General features: G+C 41.2%; 1 protein-coding gene and 1 long non-coding RNA gene across 2 annotated transcripts in view; both read right to left on the bottom strand.

Annotated features, from left to right (window-relative positions):
• The window catches only part of LOC134287899 (uncharacterized), a 327,459-nt gene that overhangs the window by 204,818 nt on the left and 98,407 nt on the right, over positions 1-24,234 (bottom strand). The gene's annotated exons all lie outside the window — the stretch shown is intronic.
• LOC109621971 (transmembrane protease serine 9) lies at positions 98-13,974 on the bottom strand. The gene is made up of 7 exons (XM_062851070.1): positions 13,715-13,974; positions 4,403-5,133; positions 1,079-1,224; positions 867-1,002; positions 664-802; positions 453-598; positions 98-392 (listed from the first exon to the last, which is right to left on the bottom strand). Exons 1-7 carry the CDS (start codon positions 13,824-13,826, stop codon positions 234-236), a joined length of 1,569 nt encoding a protein of 522 aa, XP_062707054.1. The 5' UTR covers positions 13,827-13,974; the 3' UTR covers positions 98-233.

Raw genomic sequence — 24,234 nt, 5'->3', positions numbered from 1 at the left:
GATCCGAACATTCATTATTAATCTTTCTTGGGATGTTTGGGATGCAGTCGTTTCTTGAATTCGAATAAAAAAAATAATTATTGTTTGTAGTACAGCAATCACTATATGTCTGTTAAAAAGCAGACATTTATTAAACTACAAATCATATTTTTACAAAGTTGTTTCGTATTTAAATGGCATCAGTAGGGAGAAGCAACGTTAAATTATTCCATAAATGGGAATCACTTTATTTATCATGTGTCCTGGGTGTTCTTCGTAATCCAAGGCATGAACGATGTAACACGGCTGTACACACCTGGGTACTGACCTTTCCCACATCCTATACCCCACGAAACGATTCCAACCTGTGTCCATCTACCAGAGTTAACCATCAGTGGCCCTCCAGAGTCTCCCTACGAAATGAAAAAAATCTCTTAAAATAGAGCAAAACTCATTCTCAAAACTTTACTTACGCTACATGAATCCTTGGCTGCCTGTCCTGCACACAACATTGATTCAATGATACCTCCTGGAGCTGCTGCGCCATATTTTCTACTGCAGTCAGTATTCGACCAGATAGGAAGATTCACTTCTTGCAAAATCGATGGCTGAGGTCCATCTGCAATGAAAAAATATGTCGTTAGATTAGTTGAAACTTGATCGTTAACTTACGGTCAATCATACTTTCTTGCAAGCTTCCCCAGCCAATGACAGTTGCCGTAGCTCCTCTCGAGTCAGCTCCTCCTGTGGGAAGACATATGGGTCTAACTGATTTCGTAAATTGAACCGGTTGATCCATCGTCAGCACGGCCACATCGTTGTACTGAAAATTTCAAAGATTTCCATATTGAACTCAGTTTCGAGTTTCAAACCCAGTAAAAACCTACCAAAGTTCGCGAATCGAAACCACGATGTCGCACCAATCGTTTCACTCGTCGTTCGATGTGTTGTACTTCGGTGGTAATTCGGATGTTGTGGTCACCCAGCTTCACAGACAATCGGGATACATCAAATGAGGTCATACTGAAGAAATCAAATCAAATCCGTTAAAAAATTGACATGATTGGATATGGATATACCTTTAGTTTGTAAAACTTACTGAGCGACGCAGTGAGCTGCCGTAAGAATGTGAACGTTATCGATCAGTGATCCACCGCAAAACTGTCTACCATTGTTGAACAAGGCAGCTATCCAGGGCCATTCGTTCGGATCTGCATTGTGGCCGCCAACGATTCGCTCAGTGTCCTACGAAAGAAGCAGATATATTTCCATTATGAGGTGTTGGTGTTTCAATTATCAAGATTTCAACATTATGTAAAGTAACCTGATGATCAGAGCTCCAACGCGGGACATTGATTTAGAAAGATGCATAGTAAGGTGAAATCATGATCTTTTTTTTTGTTAACGAATACATAGCGATTTTTTTTTGTTCGTAGAATACGAAGCACTCATTTCTTCTACCAAGCATATCTTTCTGCGTTGTGAGCTTCGCAGAAGTGGAACAAACTCAATAACATTTTTTTCTACAGTCTTTAATAACTGATAATTAAATCTAGCTAATCTCTGACCTAACGCCGACCAACTAAACAATATTTGCTTGACACTTCAGCAGAAATATTCACGAAACTAATGCATTTTCATCGATTTTTCATCGAGCTCAATTAATTCAAGGCCTGGCTTCAGTCAGGCCATCCCAGGTACTCAGGAATCTAGTCGAGGAATTTACTTATTCCTGTTCGATGTAGTGTTCGTTTCTGGAGCTAACCATTGTTTTCCGCGTGCAAATAACTCTCATTGTTGTCCATCTATGTTCTCTGAAGTCAAGGCATGACTTCGCTAAGGTCATCAAATTTTCCTACGAATAGTTGTGCGAGACCTTTTTTGACACATGATGGAATATGAGTTTATATAGTGCACAGAGGTTCCACTTAGGTGAAACATGTGATTACAGTTTATCTACAGCTCAATAAACTCAAGGCCTGACTTCAACTAGGCCATCCCGGGTACTCAGGAATCTAGTCGAGAGTTTTACTTACTCCTGCTCGATGTAGTATTGGTTTCTGGAGCTAACCGTTGTTTTCCGCATGCAAATAGGTCTAATTGTAGTCCATCTATGGTTCTCTGTAGTCAAGGCATGACTTCAATCAAATCGTCTAAAATTTGTGCTGTTCGTTGATATAACAAATATACAGATGTTCAAGTATTGGTGCAAATAAAAGCGACTTAAATAATTGAAAATAATCCTTGGTGATTATTTCGAGTGTTCATGTTTTGTAAGGACGGATTCGGACAATCCATCGAGATATTCAGGAAATATTAATAGTACTACAAGGGCAACACATGTTTTAAAGATGTCTCCGATGACCAATAAGGGGGTCAATAAGGGAATGATATCTCGTGTTTAATTTCATTTGAAAACAACAAACGCAAATGAAGACTTGGATGGTTCAGAAATGTTGAATATCTCATGAACTCAAAAGAAACCTATCGGATAATCTCAAATTCGAACCTGTAGCAACATCAACTATCGTTAGGCAACGGGATGTGCAAACTTCCATTGAAAAACTTCGTTAAGAAGAAAGTTATGGAGGTGCAAATCGTACTTGGCCTTATTTTTGCCCGACTTGACCCAGTGACCCACCGACCATACTCCGTCCAGAAGTCCAAGAAAATATTGATCCCGTATATTTCCAAAACTATAGTGTTGTGCTAGTTTGTGTTCAAAATTTGGTTGAATTCTGTTGAGAAATGGGCTGTTGACGATTTTTTGAACTTTTATTTTTTACCTGGGCTCACGACATTCAAAAATGACGTCCATCAGGTTTCGGGCATTTTAAACCCCCTTGCCTCCCTCTGTCATGCTTTTTCGTATACTCAATACATGGATTGTCACACTTTTACAGACCCCCTTCCCTCTAAACGATTGTCGTCAATGACCCATAAAATGGGCAGCTTAGGCCAACAACCATGCGCATTAGACCTGTTCACTTTGAAATTTTTTTTCTCTCCGATTCTCCGTGACTCATCAAATTATCAATCCACATACAAAAACAAGCCTTCAGCCCAAAATTGAGCCAAATTGATAAAGATTTAAAGGTGTATCAAATCGATTTTGTGTTTTTTAGCCGTTTTCACAGCTAAAGCTCAGAAATTCAAAAAATTGCTTCGAAAAGGTGCCAGAGATACCGTTAGGATATCGTTAGAACAATACTCTACAACTTTGCCGAAGACACTACGGTGTTTAAATCGAGACGCAAAAAAATCCTATTCCTGGACCCGAACCTTGAATCTTCGAATCGACAATCTCATGCTCAACCGTCTGCACCAATTTGAAACTGATGCTGATGAGATAAAGAAGTGTAATGACGTTTTAATAACTTTGTTTTATTTTGTGCTGGAAATTCTGTACAATTTTTAGTATCAACGTGGCAAACTTTTGATAATTAGTCAATGAAAACGAATTCCTACACTAAAATGATGTATGGACGAAATGTTCGTAACACATAGGAGCAATACTGCCGTGAATCGCATATCAGTCCCATCTTTGCTGGATTTCCTATGCAAATGGGACAGATATGCGATTCGCGGCAGAATAGCTCTTTAAATTAGTCACGTAAAACAGTGTAAAATTACATGACTTTTAAATGAAAAATCGTAAAAAAAAGCCTGCGCACTAAGGTGGCCCACACTTATATGAAAAACAAAAATTTTGAAAAATGCCAAGTCTTACCTCCTCAATCAGTTGTTTTGGACTCCCAGAAGCTACGTTCAAAATTTGAGCAAAATCGGTTGAGCCTAAGGGGGCGCTCAAGGGGGCGCTCAAAACGCTTGAATTTTTTATGGGAAAACTTGGCCAAATGCAGAAATTTTAAGTTCTCAAATTTTGCCGCTAGGTGGCGCTGTAAGCGTTCAATAATCAAACCCTTTTGGTATTATCGTAGGTGACTGTATGCCAAACAACTTTGTCAAAGACCGCAAAGTGATCCAACGTCTGTGAAAAAAGTTACACCCTAGGAAAAGTGAGGATAAACTTTATTTTTATTTTTTCAATACATGTAAAAGAATAATATCAATAATGAAATCTCAATGCTTCGTCTCACTTTGCCTAGGGTATAACTTTTTTCACAGCCGTCCGATCACTTCGCGGTCTTCGACAAAGTTAGAAATTGAAAGATAAAGAGTAGTTCTTTCAAATGAGGAAAAATAATTGTTGATTTTTCAGGAAATGTCAGAATTCAGGAGAGCCAAAGTTGAGCAATTTGTATGGAAATTTCACTTTTTTGAGCCCCGTCCCGAAAGGGATATAGACGATACTGGAATACGGGCAGCCAATCAAGCTCAAGATCAAGCTTTAATGCTTGCAATTTAATTTGTTGTGATCTTCCTAAGAGAATAACTTTAGCCCCGCAAAGTATTCACTTACCGGGTTTCCATTTTTAGCTCCACAGCCCACATTACCACCAGCTGCACCTCCGCCCGTGCCCGGATTTCCTGGGCTTGGCCTTGTCGTAGTGACCTCAACCTGTGGCATTGGAGGATGGGTAGGAATTGGCGGAGGCCAAACCATTGGCGGGTTTGTGGGTTGATTGCTCTCCGACGGTGGCCTCGGTTTCGTAGGCCAGGTTGTTCCGCCTGGTCGGTTGGTTGGCCTTGCTGTTGGTTTCGTTGTCGCTTCGGTCACAAAAGGAGCAACTGAGGATGTGAACGAAGGCGGATGGGTGGCGGCAGTGTGATCTGGAGGATGAGTTGGAACTGGCGGTGGCCAACTGGGGTAGTTGTTGTTTTTAGGAGGTTGCTTGGGACTTTCACCGGTAACTTCGTTACCACTCCCAACCACCGGTGGTGCCGCTGATGATTCGGTGGATGTTTCCGTGGAAGGCAAAGGGGTTATGGGATTGGTACAACATACTCCGAATGCTTGTCTGCCTTCATCGTTGAAGTAACTACAAGTATCATAGTTGCCTAGTACCCATGATTCCCATACGCTCAAATCAGGCACTTTGAAGTATGGATAGCATTTTCTGAACGACGTGCAAAACCCAAGATGTCCCTTGGAGGTTAGACAGGGACTTCCGTCGCCTAGCGCTTGAGCCCATGTTGTAGTTCGCGTGCTTAGCCAAATATGTCGTGGCTGCCTCGGCCTAAGCTGACTAGCTGAAAGATAACAGAAAGGCATAAAAGGAAAGGATTAAAGCAGACACATTTACCGATCAGAACAAGCAATAAATCAACGTCATGAATCATTTAAAGGCATCAATCTCACCTCCCGCAAGTGAAAAAAATGAAATGCAAAAATTGGGGTTCATTCACTCCCCCGTACGTTCGGAATGCTTCAGAATAAATTTGCATATCAAGCAGGGGCCTGTTTTTGTTCTCAATTCTCGGATTACCGGCATATGTGTGTTAAGTAGACTGAACGCGTAAACGATGTACGATCGGGATCATGAAGTGATCGGTTGAATGTCGTGTATAAAAATAACACCCCAGAGGATTTCGTCGCTGTCGGGACGGTGAAATGGTGGGATGTTCGATTACGATCGAATTTGGGTTTTACCGCTATAACATTACTCATTTGATACCTACTGTTGTGCGTCTTATTGCAAGTTGGAAGCAGCGAAACCTGTAGAGGAGACTGAGGAGATTTGATCGCTGAGGAGACTTATTTGCCCTCGTGTTTTCTCAGAATCTAAAATACTTTTCTTATGTCTTTTTTTAAACTACTCCTGAACGAAAAACTATATTTTAGACTTCTGAACAAATATTTTGTAAACATTTTAAAAATTTACCCTTTATTCTGCAAAGTTCGTAGTACATACACATATTCAACTTTACATCTGAATGTAATGCTAGTTTATTTATTATTAGATCATTAACTTTTTTAACAATATTATTATTATATTCTTATCGCAGGTACATTGAAGCAATGGCCGAAACAATGATAGCTGGACATTTTATTATTATAAGTTTTTTTACCCTCATACTCATTCAAATCTATACAGGGAAAGAACCGATTTATTTCGTCTTTGATTTGTTCTGTCAATTTCAAACTAAACAGATTCATGAAACAAAAATATGGAAAATTTGAGATTTTATGAAAATTAACTTCCACACATCATAAACCGCAAAACGAAGTTTCCAAGGACAGCTAGTTATATATTAATTTTATATTTCATTTTTTAATTTATTTTATTTTAACTTTTTATTCCGCTACATCATATTCTATTACACTATTGAATATTATATTTCATCATGATCATTCATAATTGGCGTTTTAGCTATACAGGGCTGGAAGGGTGCATCAGGGCATCATAGAAGCTACATCTGCACGAGAGAGTCAATTTTTGCTGTAGAGTTTTCAGCCTTGAATGACAAAGCTGCTTTCAAGTTTTCAACAGTGATTATTATGCCAATGAAAATTTCTTAAATCATATCGAGTGCTGGATTTTACTATTTGTCCTGATGGATATAACTGGTAGGAAACTCTTTTAATGATACTGGTTAAGCGTCTTGGCTATTGTATTTTACAGCAAGGATTCAGACAAAAATGTGGAGAAATATGTTAATTATCATTTCATATATCATTACTTCTTCCATTGTGTTGCATGCTTTACTACATTATACTCGTGATTTATTGTCCATCATCTATCACTTTGATATTTCATTATTATAATAATGTTCAATCTTGTGAAATTGCTCATCAGCAAATAATTCTCATCCAAATTATCCCTCATTTGATATTTTAGTTTATGTTACCACATTTACATTAAATTATAATATATTTATATTTCATATTATACCATAATAGTAGTTTACGCAACAAGGTGCAGAATAAAGATTTTTACAGCACGAGTTGTACATTTATCCAACGAGGCTTGCCGAGTTGGATAATAACGACGAGTGCTGGAAAAATCGAGTTCTGCACCGAGTTGCGTACAACGTTTTTTGCAATTTCATAAATTACCCTTGAGAATAGTTTTTAACAAAACTTTTTCATCAAACTGCACACTGATGTTCATAGCCATGTTTAAGAAAATCTGAACATAACAAGTTATACTGTGCAGTTGTCACAATTTTTCAAAACTGCGTCCAGAAAGCATCAAGAAGTTGACCAAAACTGAAAACAGTGCTGTAATGGTTCATTACGCAACGCAAATCAGTGCTGTAATGAACCATTACAGCACTGTTGATTTGGTGTGGGAAAGTAGGCCTTTTCCTGTCAGATTTGCGTGAGGTAAAACAGCCTATTACGATGAGAAATTGCAAAAATTATATTTCATCATAAAAAGTTACATCCCTGACAAAATAACTATATGGAGTTGGGAGGGTGCATCAGGGCATCATTGAAGTTGTAACTACACGACGGAGTGGTCGTCAGCCGGAGTGAGGTGAGAAGTTACTGTAACATCCTTGTAGATGGGCTCTTCTATATCCCAACAGTTGCAATGGATTTGACGCGTCCTTCTTGAAACAAACCATCCCGTAGCAAGCTTGATAAGTAATTAAATTTCATTATTCACCTTGTTGGATCATACTTTTCGAAAGGAGATTTTCTAAATCCCGCGGAATCGCGTAAGTGTCTCTACTAACGGACCCGCCACACTCCCATTTGGCCCTTCATATAGCGGTATGTTAAATTCAGAGTTGTAATACAAATAATCTTCACTGTTAAGTAGAACTGCATGCAGAACAAGACTCACCATCCTAGGGCTATCTACATACGTAGAGCAGTTAAAATATAATATATTATAAAATGTCATTCAACTATTTTGAATTGTATTTCGTCATATTAAATTAAATGATTAACTAGATTACTATATTCCTTTCGGGACGAACCAGCACAATCGTGCTGTTTTTCGGCATTGGTTTTACACATTTTTTTCAATTGTTTTTTTTCCTCAAAATATGTGATGTAAATAATTTTTGGCAATTTCTCATCGTAATAGGCTGTTTTATCTCACGCAAATCTGACAGGAAAAGGCCTAATTTCCCGCACCAAATAAACAGTGCTGTAATGGTTCATTACAGCACTGATTTGCGTTGCGTAATGAACCATTACAGCACTGTTTTCAGGTTTCATCAACTTCTTGATGCTTTCTGGACGCAGTTTTGAGAATTGTGACAACTACACAGTATAATCTGCCATGATTAGAGTTTCTTAAACAAGGCTATGAAAATCAGCGTGCAATTTGATGGGAATGTTTTGTTAAAACTAACCACAAGCGGTAATTTATGAAATTGCAAAAAACGTTGTACGCAACTCGGTGCAGAACTCGATTTTTACAGCACTCGTCGTAATTATCCAACTCGGCAAGCCTCGTTGGATAAATGTACGACTCGTGCTGTAAAAATCTTCATTCTGCACCTTGTTGCTTAAACTACTATTTTTGCAACTCGGCACTATAATATTTGATTTTATACTTGCCGTTTCGGTAAGTTAACGGCCTACTTTTCCGTACGATACCAAACAATTGCATTATGGTTCATAATGTAACTCATTTCGGTTGCATTATGAATCATAATGCAATTGTTTGATTGACAACCTCAGCCTGACCTCAGTTTCCACGGCTAGAGCTTGAAAAACTATTAAGGTACCCCGGGGCAAGTGGGACCTAAAACAATGCTAGTTTGATTTTGTCAAGCCAAAAAATTCTAAACATAAATAATTTTATTACTCCAATGGTTCTAAAAGACATTGTTGGTATATTTCTTCTTAGTAACGGGCATTAAAACTGTTTCAAAATTTTTAAATTCTGTATATTATGCATATTATGAAAAGTGGAACAGATCTTCATTTACACCGTAGCACGGGGCAAGTGGGACCGATTCGGATTTTTTATAATAATGGCTTAATATAGTTGCTGCATATATGCAAGGTAGCATAACTTATAAATATGTTATGCGAATAACTATATTTAGCGATTTATGTTCGAAAAGTTTTGTGGTATCGTACATAAATTACGTAACACATATAATAACGAACCACTGAGAAAAAAAATGATTTAACTCTAGCAGCTCGTGCAAAACAAATTGATTTTATTTATACCAAAAGCGCCCTAAGGTTAAATGCCGAAAGATTTCCAAATTTACTTTTTATATTACGTAGTTGATGAGTCTCATCAAAAGGTTTTTCAACATTTACAGATGTTATGTTTTCCCTTACATAATATTACGATCATTAAATAAAGATTTTGAAATAGTAAACTCCGCATAAGTCGTTTTCCAATTTTTTGATACTTTATGGCCGGTTCCTTAACATTCAGAAAATCTCATTATGCAGCGAAAAACGAAAAAATAATAGAATTTGCTTGAACTAAAATATGAAACAATACATAATTTCGAAAAAAAAACATGTTCTATCAAAGACTTTACCATTTAAAACAAAAGCTTCATCATCAGAAGAAAAGTAATTAAGTATAATTCAACGATTGATTACTTAAGACGCCGATTTTTACTTCACTTTTGTGTGAATTTCGACTTAGGCTGAAGAAAGCGAGATCAAACTATGAAATTGTGTTTGTTTACTCTCATAGGTCTCACTTGCCCCAGATGCTGAAATGCACTGGGGTAAGTGAGAGCAGTTAACAAAAGGTAATATATGAAAATAAATTATAGCTTTTTTTCTTAAAATAATTGGCAAGCACTCCAAATATTATCCTGAAACTGAAAAAGTTTTACTTTATTTGTTATTCTATTTTTGAACGACGAATGTAGTAGAGTACGTTAATCTTACTTAGTGAATTGAAAATTACATATGAACAACACTAACATATATGGTCTCTTTATGGTGAGAACAATAACATTTTTTTAATTCAAAGTATCCGTTGGTGTGATACCTATGTTTTCTATGAAGAATGTTTGCCTTAAAAGTAAAAAATTTAAAAAAATATAGCTGTAGGTCTCACTTGCCCCGGATTCTCACTTGCCCCGGGGTACCTTACCGTTTTTCTTTTTTAACCTGGGTTGGAACTGGATTGGCGGAATATGTGTAAACAAACAACGTCAAACAAACTTTAGTACAAGCGAAACCGAAGTCGGGTTGGGGTTGAAACTGTAATCTGATCCAGTTCCAACCGTTGAAAAAATCAACTTTTTGCAACTCATTACATAAATAACTATTATGAACGAGTTATTACTCTAACTTGTATTTCTGAACCTCAGCTTTGGTTGGAATTGTTTATGAAAAACGCCACAATAAGTTAAACAAAAAGTAAACAATCACACTAGAAGTTGAAAAAGTTTTATCTGTCGTAATATTATAAATATTTGTTTAATCCAGGTATGCAGAGGTAAAAATCGATAGAAAAAGAGTAGTTCTGCAAAACGGCGAAGAAAAAGTGGTGCTTGACCCCCTTGTACATCAATAAATCTGTATTAACGAAATTTCCCTTGGCTAGTTGATCTCGGATTAGCCATAATAATTGGGTTTGTGCGTATACGATATCACGATTTAATTATAAATTTTACAATGAATAGCCAAACCGGCTAACCAGTACGTGTACCTGATCTCTTTAACATTGTATCTCACGAATATCCATTGACTAGAGGAAACCAGATGAGAAAGAATAGTACAATCCATTATAACTGTACTTCCCATCGCGAAGAATGCGGGTTAATTAGAAAAATAAGCTTGCGCACTTTCTTCCTCATTAGAGTCGCGAAAGTCTACCAATTAGGTCACTATCGGTGGTCTTTCCATCGGCAACGTTTCATCGCAAGCCATAAACAGAATAACAAATGCGTGCTAAACACCGCGCTTCAGAACCTAGCTGCTGGCTCAACTCTTCAAGCGAATCCTCAAGCGCGCAAAGATCGAGCCTACTTTATAGCAGCGAGGCGGCAAATATCGTGACGCGTCCACGTGCTTCCCTTCGGATGGTAGGCGATGAGGAGACGCTCGAGGACAAGGTGGCGCACGCTTGGAATTACATCACGTTGGTTCTACTTTCTTGCGCCCGATGTAAAGGTGTCAATATAGTTACCTACGACGAGAATCTGTGCGAAACTCGTTAAATTCAGCATGCGTCGCCACATGAATTTATGGCCATGAACAGCTATTCTTGCCAGACAGTCGAACTTAATCACGAATCCATCCCACTAGCGGTGAATAGTTTTGATTGTTTATGTTTTGTCTGTTGAATTTGGCGGTTCAATGTCTCTGCGGTTTCGGTGGTTTCGTAGTGCCACCTACATGATGCGAACTGTTTCGCCGGTGTGATAGACTGACTGATGACCAAGCGGTGTGTGATGGCAAAAATTTCGACCACCATTAGCATAGTCATTAGATATGTGCGGATCGGAATTTTATATGGGGGTGACTGATCTCGCACCTGACATGAATTGTATTTGAATATCTAGGTAGGTACATGGTTAATCGAAAGCGATAAAACGGCTTGTGGCGCTTTTTTTGACTTGGGCAAATTATTACGCATGATTGACTAATAGATGTGGACTGGGTAGCATTACAAAAGCGCGGAAATGATTTTGGGATGATTCACGCTGGAAGGGAAAGTGAATGATAAATTGATCTTTCATATAGGTTACGTCATTACAAGGTGTTCGCGTTTTCTTCACTGTTTCGATTCCTTTTATTTTTAAATTTTATTCGAATTGTTGGCAAATGCTGAAGAGTAGAAAATCCGTGACCAAGGATGGGAAAAAATCATTAATTTATTGCGTATCCCTCACTCACATCCACGCACAATCTGATGCGAGTGTGCTTCTCCCCCAGCCATGCAGAATCTTTCCACTTTCATTGCCCATTCTTTCTAATCGCCGAGCACCGGGCGACGCAAGCAACGACGGCCGAATGAATCGCTACCGAATCTGAGTGCCGAAGGCGAACGAACCAATATTGAACGAATGTTTGCGTTCTGATTCGGGTGCGAGAGCATTCGTTTTGGAACGTTCATTTAGCGTTCAGTGGAAGCATTCAGTACTGGGAATTGAATCAGTGAGTGCGTTTTGATTCAATCAGCTGAATGCCACTCGGTAGTTGAGAGAGCGAACGTTCTTTTCGTATACACCGATGAAAGCTCACCCTAAAACGAAACAACACAGGCTTGTGTACAATGTACACAGGCTTGTGTACAATGTACACAGATTTGTGTACTACTAGATCAGCCTCCACCCCTGTGTCAAATGTACACAGTCACTTTTCTGGCTCTAGCGCTGGTATGGGAGCAAAGTTCATAACTAATTTTCTCTGAACGATGACATGCATTATTAGGAATCGATCAATGCAAAAATAATTGTTAATTTTGTTTTCATGCCAGCGCTGGAGCCGGAAAAGTATCTGTGTACATTTGACACAGCGGTGAGGCTGATCTAGTAGTACACAAATCTGTGTAACTTCTGTAACCGTGCTGATTCAATTCGCTCTCTATTTGTTTCTCTCCTGATTCGCTTCGTTGGCGTCGGTGGCGAGCCGTTCGTGCTGCGTTCGTTCTTAGTGCGCCGTGCTCTCACTCAGTATTGGGTTGTTGGCGTTCTTTTTGCTAGTTTGCATCGCCGGCATTCGGGTGAGCGAATGAGTTTTCCCATGCTTGTCCGTGACCCGGTTAAATAAGATAGGCCTCTTAAAGCATACACTCTTTCTTCAACTCACATTAATTTTCTACCTTGCCATGGTATCTTCTTCTTCTTGGCGTAACGTCCCAATTGAGACAAAGCCTGCTTCCCAGAATTCATGAGCACTTCCACAGTTGGCCGGGGTTCTGCTGAACAGAACTAAGCGCCAAATAGTTTATTCCGAGATAATCAAGCTTAAAGTTCAATCACTCACAAATTACCAACAGCCAGGCCCGGATTAAGGGTTGTGGGGGCCCGGGGCCAGAGCGGACGTGGAGGCCCTTTGGAGGTACAAATGCCATGAGCAAATAAGCTTTTCTTTGTTTTTGTTAATGTTTAGCAAGCAAAATGATTATTGTGGGGGCCCCTAAAATGTGGGGGCCCGGGGATTATGTGGCAGGCACAGGGATGCTCTATGTTCAAAAAAATCAAAGAAATTAAGGATTCATAAGATTTTTTTACTATTATTTGGGAGAACTTCAGTATCCTGCTGCTGTGCCGTTCACAACGGCAAATACAGAAAAAAAAACCTAATAATACTAATAATAATCTATCTATCTATATAAAAACTAGCTGACTCCGGCAAACTTTGTCTTGCCTACTGCGTTTTTTGACGTTTTAAGACCAAGTCCCCGTACGCGAATTGCATAAAAAATCAATTTTCAAAAACTCACAATTTTTCCATATTTTTTGCCTCATAAACCTTCCTTGGGTGAAAACTAACAGAACAAAACTAAGATGACCCAAATCTGACCTTCCTTTCGCAAGTTATGCGCGGTCCCACGCATACCAGTGCATTTAGTTCTATGAAAATCAGCATGATCGTTACGAAAATCATAGCTGCCCTATGAACATATTTTTTTTTATTTTTCTCGCTGTTTCATAAAGTTTACTTTATGAAATTCGTTTGTCCAGTTGCCTGAGTGTAAGTTCCCGGGCAGCAAAATTAATAAAAACTTGGATATCTGCTCAGTTTGGCGTGCAGATTCCGAATATGAAATTATTTCAACACCACTAAAGAAGCCAATTGAGTGTTAATTCTTATAATTCTTATATTACAGGTTGGGTCACTTACACTATATTGTAAATTAGGTTGTCTATGCATAATTTGTAGTCTTCACAATGATTATTTTCAATATGCTGAAGCGAATCACAACATAACACTCACCTTCCACAATGACTGAGTCGTCCAAGTCTTCATTTAAATCCGTTGATTCGGTTGCTGCTACTGCTATGACGAGCACAACTAGTCCACTCAGAACACCCAGAAATAACTTCATTTTATATTCTTGCACCTCTCGAAATGTTTTATTTTAAGACACCATTAATAATAAAATATATTTCTTAATTGATCACCAGTCTGACACACATTAGAATCTGCGAATCCGTTTATTCAGCTTCACCATGGGCGCTCCCAGCAGAAGCCGCACAAACCACTCAACACCGAAGTTGATCACACTTTTCCCGTCTTCACTTTAGGCGTGCCATTCGCCAACTAATCCTCGGCTACTAGTTTCACTGCTCCCGATGTCCCGCAGGAGCGAACCGAAACTCTAGCCCCTCGATGGGCACCACAAGACTTGCTCGACAGAGTTGCTCCACCGAGAACGCCCGTCCGTGACATTAACTCGGAACCGTTTGAAAAAGAACTGTAATGTGAATTGGTTATTGATGATGTATTTATATACACACGGGACGTCTCCACACGGTCTTCCCAGGCGTCCCAACCGGCCTGCCGCACGAGCTCCTGCAGGTTGCGCGTTTGTGTGGAAGCTACCCGCTTGTTTGGGGATATACGCACCACATATCTCGCCCGTCCTTTTGCTGCCGGCTGGATTGTTAGCTGCCTACCGCCCGGTACGATAGGGTGGTTTGAGATGGTTAAGCGAAAATGGCAGTGGGTTAATCGATCAGCGTTTGGGATACAGGCGACCTTTCGGCAAATTTTGAAACTGAATTGGATGTGGATTAGGTTTTTGGGCAATACCCGAGTAGAGGAAAAAAGCTTAATAATAGCTTGTTTTATATAGAGTACAACTCATTTTTTTTCATTTATTTAGTTAACATCAAATTCATGATAATACTGAATCAAAAATTTGCCGCCATAATACTCGATTTGCAGCTGCAGCTCTCCAACGTCGGTCACGCCCAACACTCGCCAGATCACGCTCCACCTGGTCCGCCCATCGTGCTCTCTGCGCTCCACGCCTTCTTGTACCAACCGGATGGTTAGCAAACACCAACTTTGCAGGGTTGTTGTCCGGCATTCTTGCAACATGCCCTGCCCACCGTATCCTTCCGGCTTTGGCTACCTTCTGGATGCTGGGTTCGCCATAAAGTGCAGCGAGCTCGTGGTTCATCCTTCTCCGCCACACACCGTTCTCCTGCACGCCGCCGAAGATCGTCCTTAGCACCCGTCGCTCGAAAACTCCGAGTGCTTGCATGTCCTCCTCGAGCATCGTCCACGTCTCGTGCCCGTAGAGAACCACCGGTCTTATTAACGTCTTGTACATGGTACATTTGGTGCGGGGGTGAATCTTTTTTGACCGCAGTTTCTTCTGGAGCCCATAATAGGCACGACTTCCACTGATGATGCGCCTTCGTATTTCACGGCTCACGTTATTGTCAGCCGTTAGCAAGGAACCGAGGTAGACGAATTCTTCTACCACCTCGAAAGTATCCCCGTCTATCGTAACATTGCTGCCAAGGCTTGTCCTGTCTCGCTCAGTCCCACCTACCAGCATGTACTTTGTCTTAGCCGCATTCACCACCAGTCCGACCTTTGCTGCTTCACGTTTCAGGCGGGTGTACTGTTCTGCCACCGTTTCAAATGTCCTAGCAATAATATCCATGTCATCCGCAAAACATACAAATTGGCTGGATTTCGTGAAGATCGTACCCCGGCTGTTGAGCCCGGCTCGTCGCATAACACCTTCCAGGGCGATGTTGAATAGTAGGCAGGAAAGTCCATCACCTTGTCGTAGTCCCCGTCGAGATTCAAATGAACTGGATAGTTCACCCGAAATCCTTACGCTGTTCTGCACACCGTCCATCGTTGCTCTTATCAGTCTAGTCAGCTTCCCGGGAAAGCTGTTCTCGTCCATAATTTTCCATAGCTCTGTGCGGTCGATACTGTCGTATGCCGCTTTGAAGTCGATGAACAGGTGATGCGTTGGGACCTGGTATTCACGGCATTTCTGGAGGATTTGCCGTACGGTGAAGATCTGGTCCGTTGTCGACCGGCCGTCGATGAAACCGGCTTGGTAACTTCCCACGAACTCATTTACTTTAGGTGAAAGACGACGGAAGATGATCTGGGATAGCACTTTGTAGGCGGCATTCAAAATGGTGATCGCTCGAAAGTTCTCACACATTAACTTGTCGCCTTTCTTGTGGATGGGACAGATTATCCCTTCCTTCCACTCCTCCGGTAGCTGTTCGGTTTCCCAGATCTTGACTACTAACTGGTGCAGACAGGTGGCCAACTTTTCCGGGCCCATTTTGATGAGTTCTGATGCGATACCGTCCTTACCAGCCGCTTTGTTGTTTTTGAGCTGGTGGATGGCATCCTTAACTTCCCTCAGCGTGGGAGTTGGTTCGTTCCCGTCCTCTGCTGCACTGGCGTCGTCATTTCCTCCGCTGCCTTGGTCCTCCGTGCCTACATTCTCTTCGCCATTCAGGTGCTCGTCGAAGTGCTGCTTCCACCTTTCGATCACCTCACGTTTGTCCGTCAGGAGGCTCCCGTCCTTATCCCTGCAGATTTCGGCTTGCGGCACGTAGCCTTTGCGGGATGCGTTGAGCTTCTGGTAGAACTTGCGTGTTTCCTGTGAACGGCACAGCAGTTCCATTTCCTCGCACTCCGCTTCTTCCAGGCGGCGCTTTTTCTCCCGGAAGAGACGGGTCTGCTGCTTCCGCTTCTGTCTGTATCGCTCCACATTCTGTCGGGTTCCATGCTGCAGCATTACCGCCCGCGCTGCATCCTTCTCCTCCAGAACCGCTCTGCACTCCTCGTCGAACCAATCGTTTCGTCGACTTCGTTCTACGTACCCGATAGTGCTCTCAGCTGCGTTGTTGATGGCTGCTTTGATTGTACTCCAGCAGTCCTCTAGAGGGGCCACATCGAGCACACCCTCGTCCGGCAACGCTGCCTCGAGATTCTGCACGTATGCGGTGGCGACATTCGGTTGCTTCAGTCGCTCTAGATCGTACCGGGGCGGCCGCCGGTAATGTACGTTGTTAATAACGGAGAGTTTTGGGCGCAGTTTAACCATCACCAGGTAGTGATCGGAGTCGATATTAGCGCCACGATAGGTCCTGACGTCGATAATGTCGGAGAAGTGCCGTCCATCAATCAGAACGTGGTCGATTTGCGATTCCGTTTGTTGTGGTGATCTCCAGGTGTAACGATAAGGGAGGCTGTGCTGAAAGAAGGTGCTACGAATGGCCATGTTCTTGGAGGCGGCGAAATCGATGAGGCGTAGGCCATTTTCGTTCGTCAGCTGGTGGGCGCTGAACTTTCCAATCGTCGGTCTGAATTCCTCCTCCTGGCCTACCTGAGCGTTTAGATCCCCTATGATGATCTTGACGTCGTGGTTTGGGCAGCGGTCGTACTCGCGTTCGAGCTGCGCGTAAAATGCGTCTTTGTCATCATCAGTGCTTCCGGAGTGAGGGCTGTGCACGTTTATTATGCTAATGTTGAAGAATCGGCCCTTGATCCTCAACCTGCACATTCTTTCGTCGATCGGCCACCAACCGATCACGCGCCTCTGCATGTCGCCCATCACTATAAAAGCTGTTCCCAGCTCACGTGTGTTGCCGCAACTCTGGTAGATGGTATGATTACCTCTAAACGTTCGCACCATAGATCCTGTCCAACACACCTCCTGCAGCGCTACGATTCCGAACCCGCGGTCCTTCAGTATATCGGCGAGTATGCGGGTGCTCCCGATGAAGTTGAGAGATCTGCAGTTCCACGTGCCGAGCTTCCAATCGCAAGTCCCTTTTCGTCGCTGTGGTCGTCGCCATTGGTATCGGTTCGCATTCTTCTCTTGTTGATTTTCCGGTGCTTGTCCTTTTTACGGCTGGCTCGCAGGGCCTGACACCAACCCACTAACCCAGGGAGCTGGGCTTACCTTCCCGGAAGCTACGGGTTCTGCATTGGCATTTCCTCCAACTACAGTGCTAAATAGCTAGGCTCGAGCGCCAGTCTTCGCCGGGGGTGGTGTTTTTAATGGGCGCCCAGGAGATAATATTTTACCTGAGCTTCCACCCCCATAGAGTACAACTATTCGATCTAAAAATTTCTCCTGGAGCATCATTATCATATAAAATTTAGCTCTTGTATAATATAATTAATAGCAGCCAGTTGATCAATCTCTGAAAATCTCAGCTCAATCCACCAAAACCTGAGTTGGTGCAAATGAGTTGCGCTGTTTCGATTGAGCTATAAAGAATACCAACGTTAAATCTTTAAAAACAACTTAAGGTGAAACATCAAGAAATCCCATTTCAGTTTTGCATACAAACTTTAGAGGCAAAAATCTGACGAACGAAGCATCGAACCAAGCCGCATTTGTTTATCCTGGCTTTACTCACTTGCAAAAAGAAAGATGAGCTGGGTGGTCTAGTGGCTATCGCTTCTGATTCATATGCAGAAGGTCCTGGGTTCACCCTGGCTCGTCCCTTTCCTCCAACTTTGTATCTTTCTATCTACTTTCTCTCTCACTCTCTCTCTCTCCTACATATACATCTCATGTATATTCGTATGTTCGTAGCGATCGCTAGAACCAGAAACGGATTGAAAAAAAAAGCCGTTTCCCTTCCTTCCAACTTTCATCACAGCACAGCGTCAATCTATCATATAACGCCAACAAGTTTTGCAACCAAGCGGACTGTGCCGCTTCACAGTAATCTTCACACAATCTATCGCTGTACACCTGGCATCCTTGCACCAATGCATGATCCATGAGCCAAAAATAAACATTTCCCACAAACACACCAACAGGTGCATTCAACGGCCTGATGTGAGCAAGCGATTGCAACAGGGGGCCAAATCGAGCGCATTTTTTTATAATTTTTTAAGATTGGTACTCTTGAAAACGTGAGTAGGGCTCCAAGTCGACCATTGTGGCAGCCATATTTGTATCCTCTGATGTTTATCCTTAATGGCAAGCCAGACATTTTAGTCAGATTCAGTTTCAAGTCAAGCTAAAAAACAAAAAGTACTGCATATTGGGTGTTCTCACAATGAAATGTTGAAATACAAAATGGAAACGCATGGTCGCTAGTGGGTTTCCGAAGGTAGGATTGGGAGCATAGGTACCGACAACCAAGCGCCTTCATTTGCTGGTAACACGTAGCTGATAGCAAAATCAGCAGAAACCCTTACGAACAAGCAAGAGAAACTTGAAATGTTGTCCTTCTTCTTCTTTATCTTGGCGTAACGTCCCAACATGGACAAAGCCTGCTTCCCAGCTTGTATGTTGTATGAGCACCTCCACAATTTATTAACTGAGAGCTTCCTCTGCCAATGACCATTTTGCATGTTTATTAGAGTGGGTCAACGTTGTATGTGAGAATTTAAATTTGATCGCATCAAGCCGGAATAAAGCTTTTTCGGACCATGCAAGCATCCAAACTAACTGTGCAAAATTTGGGAGCGCTTGATTACTTACTTTTAGTCCTGGGCACCCATGGTGGTGCAGAGGGCCGAACTGAAAGATCTCCATCGTAGGAGATTGCCCGCCATCGCCTTGACCTGTGGCTAGGTCAAATTTCTGTTAACTTGCGTGATTTCGTTATTAAGGCTGCGCCGCCATGAGCCGCTGGGTCTGCTGTAATGTCCTGCTGGGTTCCAATCTAGAGCTTGCTTGCAGATTTCGTTTCCGCCCCTGCGTAGACCCACCTCCACTTTCGCTCCCGAATTTCTGTCACTATCGGCTTTTGACATCGACGATGGAGATCCAATGGGAAGCAATCAGCTGAGTTTATGCTAGACTGCCGGTAGAGGTTACGCTATATGCGATCGTAGACGGCGCTCGTGTTCCACGTGTTTTTTACATATACAGCGGCGCCGCCTGGCACCTATCCACTCGAAACATCATGCGCAACACGGGTGGAAAATGCCAGTCAGGAAAACAGAAGTAATCAACTTGAAATTTGTATGGTGATGTAATCAATACTCTGTTACTGCAATGAATCCAGAAGAAACGCGTAGGGATAATGATTTATGACCCCAAGGCGCAAATCGCTGCGATGCGGAACAAGTGCAAGCCAGCGATTTGTCCATACAAGAAAAAATGATTTTACTTCTAATGTGGTGGCGCCATCTCTGAGAAAAACAAGCTTTGATTTCTTACTATTGTGAGGCCACCATGCACGAATTATATACCGCAGGCATCTATTGATGAAGACGCAGAAGGTGAAGGCGAGTCGTATGTACATTTATCCAACGAGGTTTGCCGAGTTGGATAATTACGACGAGTGCTGTAAAAATCGTCATTCTGTACCAAGTTGCGTACAACGTTTTTTTTTTTGCTATTTCACATCGTAATACGCTGTTTTACCTCACGCAAGTCTGCCAGGAAAAGGCCTACTTTCCCATACCAAATTATAAGTGCTGTAATGGTTCATTACAGCACTGATTTGCGTTGCGTAATGAACCATTACAGCACTATTTTCAGTTTTGATGAACTTTTTGATGCTTTCTGGACGCAGTTTTGAAAAATTGTGACAATTGCACGGTACACGCTATGTCTGAACCAGCAGATTATAAAAATTGAATGTACATCGGGTTTCTTTCCATAAAACATCAGTATTCAAGCTATATTTTCATTTGCAGAAGGTTTCAAAATATTCTATCGGGGAAATTTTGATTTTTCCATCTTTTTGACCGTTTTTCATACAAATTTGCTTGAAATCCTCATTTTCGGTCAATTTCTCTCCCATACAAAATGTATGGAAAAATTTTCACCGATAGAATATTTTAAAACCTTCTGCAAATGAAAATATAGCTTGAATACTGATGTTTTATGGAAAGAAACCCGATGTACATTCAATTTTTATAATCTGCTGGTTCAGACATAGCGTGCGGTAGGGTCTTGTACCATTTGGGCAGGTGTACCTATTTTGGACACTTGCCGCTATAACTAGGGAATCGCGCCACTTGGGCGGTGGCTTCTATATTCATCTGTTTCCCACTATAACTCAGTCAAATTTGAACCAATTGACACAACTTTTGGAATGTGGTGAGATAGGTATAGTATCTACCCGTGTACAACATTTCAAGTCAATTGGTTCAAAATTGACTGAGTTACAGTGGAAAACAGACGAATATAGAAGCCACCGCCCAAGTGGCGCGATACCCTAAGTCAAATTTCAAAAATTCAAATGAATCGGTTTAAAATTGACTTAGTTATAGCGGCAAGTGCCCAAAATAGGTACACCTGCCCAAATAGTACAATACCCTATAACCTGCTATGATCAGATTTTCTTAATCATGGCTATGAACATCAGTGTGCAGTATGATGAAAAAGTTTTGTTGAAAATTATCTTCAAGCAGCAATTCATGAAATTGCAAAAAAAACGTACAGGGTTGCCTTGATGATGGCTATGCCACAACTACTTCCCCTCCTAACGCCGTGGTGGTCGAACAACTCGGTTATATCTCGTAACGTACGCTCCATTCGGTTGATTGGTCGGTTGATAGGCTACGAAAAATCTCTTCAAACGCTCCTCGTATAACGGCAAAGAATCTTCAATATTGAACTCCGGAGTCTTGACAAAATTAATTTTTGGTTTTTTCTTCTCGCCGCCAAATTGTAAAGTATTCAGGGAATAAAGAGAAGGCGTCTTAAGACTAAAATATTAACGCGCACTGAAACGGCAAAAAATAGCAATAACCAATATCTCACAGAAATAATATTAAAAACTATCAAAGTCTTTAATAACAGAGAGATGTTCCTTCTTTTTATCATCTGCACAAAAAACTATTTAAAAATATCCATAGGATTGTCAGTTGTTCAACAAAAACCGAAATTTTTATTGCTTCATCCATACAAAGTGTTAGGCGATTTTCATCAAGTTTATTGCTAATTTCTAATTTTTAATTGAGCGATAATATAGCTGCCCTTTTGTGGCATGTCCCGTTTTGATATTCGCATCTAGCCAGCTAATTACCATGTGTCAAGTAATCAGCTACTGCCTCGACGCGTCGTCTCCCAGTCAGATGCAATGGAATTGATAAACTCCAAGACCTTCCCAGGTTTTGCAGACCAGATCTCACTGGGTTGCAAGCAACCACTATTTAGAAATCTTTGCCTGCGCGTGTATAAAGCACCACAACTGCAAAGCAGATGTTCCGAGGTTTCACGTTCCATATTACAGAAACGACAGATATCACTCTGAATATGGCCAATATTTTTCAAGTGAGACCTGCTCGGGCAGTGTCCAGTTACTAGGCCAGTGTATGTACATAGAGCTCTCTTGTTGAGCTCTAAGAGCTTTTTGGTTTTATAAGCATTTGGTGTTATAAATCGTTTTGACTGATTGCAATTTTTGACATCCATCCAATTGGATATCACCCTCTGCTCAGCCCAGCGTTTCAGATCCATTTTAATTGTACAGTTTGATATTCCACAGAATGGTTTTGGGCCAGCAAACTGTAAATTGGAACCACTTTTAGCAAGCTCGTCTGCCATTTCATTCCCTTCAATGCCACAGTGACCTGGAACCCAGTATGAGTTTACTGAATTCCCTTGGCATAGCCTGCGCAGTGAAAGAATGCATTCCCAGACAAGCTTTGAAGTACATTTGTAAGCGCACAATGCTTTTAGTGCAGCTTGACTATCTGAGAAAATACAAATATTTGCATATCTGTATTTTCTCTCAAGGCAGATATTTGTGCATTTCAAAATAGCAAGAATCTCTGCTTGAAACACCGTAGGATAGTGTCCCATCGCCACTGAAATTTGTATTCCAGGGCCGTAGATTCCTGCTCCCGTTTTTATTCCAACTTTTGAGCCATCTGTATAGAATTTGATTGATCCTTGACGAACAGTGGGACCTCCGACTTCCCTATCTGCACGAGTTGTTTCCAGTGGGGTGACACGGCTGTCAAACTCGGTGCATCGCCGCTCCACCCAACATCATTTTTGGTACGGCGCGTTTTGGTACCCACTTTCTGGTCGGTTTACCCTAACTTGCTCCTGATTTTCGGGTGTGTGGCTCGTGTGTTGCTAGTGCTTATTTCAGAAATTACACATTTCAACCGAAATCGTTGTTTTTGATGATTGTTTCTCTTTCCTTATCACTTTGCACGATATTATATGTAGCAGCGAAGCAGTGTCGATGTTTCCAGCGCATGTTTTCCATGAATTAAGCAATCAAAACAAAAACATTGGAAGCCATGTTGAATTGCATGCTGGGTAGATGATTCGGGCCCTTCGTCATCCCCCTGGTTGTTTCGTGCACCTTGTAAGGAACATCATGGTTCTCCACAGGTTTCATCCAGTCTTTAATCATTTTCATTACTGGCCTATTTTGGAAGTATTGTGAAATGCTCAGGTGACCTACAAGATCACCTGGCATAAACTTTTCAACTCGTTCAAGTCTCAGCAATTCTTTTTCTGCTTCTAATTGCACGTACTCGTGCAAAGGTAGCAGATTGAGAATCGCATCTAAAGCTTTTGATGGTGTGCTTCGCATTGCTCCTGTAACAGCAATGCACACTGGGCCACGAGCGGGATCTAGCAAGTAAAAACCTCTAGCGTTTTGGGAGTACATTTTTTTGAGTTGGTGTCTTCGGAGACTTGTATTTATTTTACCTGTACTTTTATGTGGTGAAGAAAATTAGTTGGTAATTTAGCCGCATAGGTGGCGCTGCGATACTAACTTTTTTGTCTTACGTCCTAGAGGTTTCCCATCTTCTGCAAAGTTGTAGAACGTGCAAAAATAAGTAAAGTCGTCGAAGACACCAAAGTTGTGTGACTTCAAATAACAAAGTTATACTAAAAATAGTAAAATTTACGTAAAAATCACGTTTTCATGACTATTTTGGACGTTTATCGCAAATTTATCAATGTTAACAATGTTGCTCACACAGGGCCAAAAACCATTATATTTTCTTTTTTCTAATAGACCAATAAATATATGAGCACTGTTTATTCAAAAAAAACAAATGAACACAAAACGTCAATTTTTAGTAATCAGGGCGTTGGGTAAACATGAAACTCTTAATTGAAAGGTGATCCGTAAGTATCTACTGGCAGAACAACTCCGGAATAAAGAATTACTTCTCTTTCAAGTTAATTTAGGTATAAAAACATCATTATTTTAAAACAAGATATCTCAAAAACTCCAAATTACACACTCAGATTTGATTACCGAAGTCGGTAAAATTTTACTGAGTTTTTGAACAGCAGAGTTAAGTCGGTAAATGGTTGTGAGTACCGAAAAGTCGGTAACACACAACATTTCGATCTGTCAAACAAATACTGATTTAGTCAGTAATAGCTGATATACACGTTACTGAATTTTCGGTAATCTAAAATTTGATTGGATTGGTCTTGCTGAGTTTTTTAGTTCCGGAAAATATTGTGTTCCCTCCCAGCCTGTCCCATTTTCGATGCATTTTGAATCCGTCCATATTACATAGGTGCTTCCGATTCATGTGCACCTGCTGGCTGCCGG

The sequence above is a fragment of the Aedes albopictus genome, chromosome 2 (genome assembly GCF_035046485.1).
Source record: "Aedes albopictus strain Foshan chromosome 2, AalbF5, whole genome shotgun sequence".
Classification (NCBI taxonomy): Eukaryota; Metazoa; Arthropoda; class Insecta; order Diptera; family Culicidae; genus Aedes; species Aedes albopictus.
Note: the sequence above shows the minus strand (reverse complement) of the source record. Positions and strands in the feature narration are given on the sequence as shown.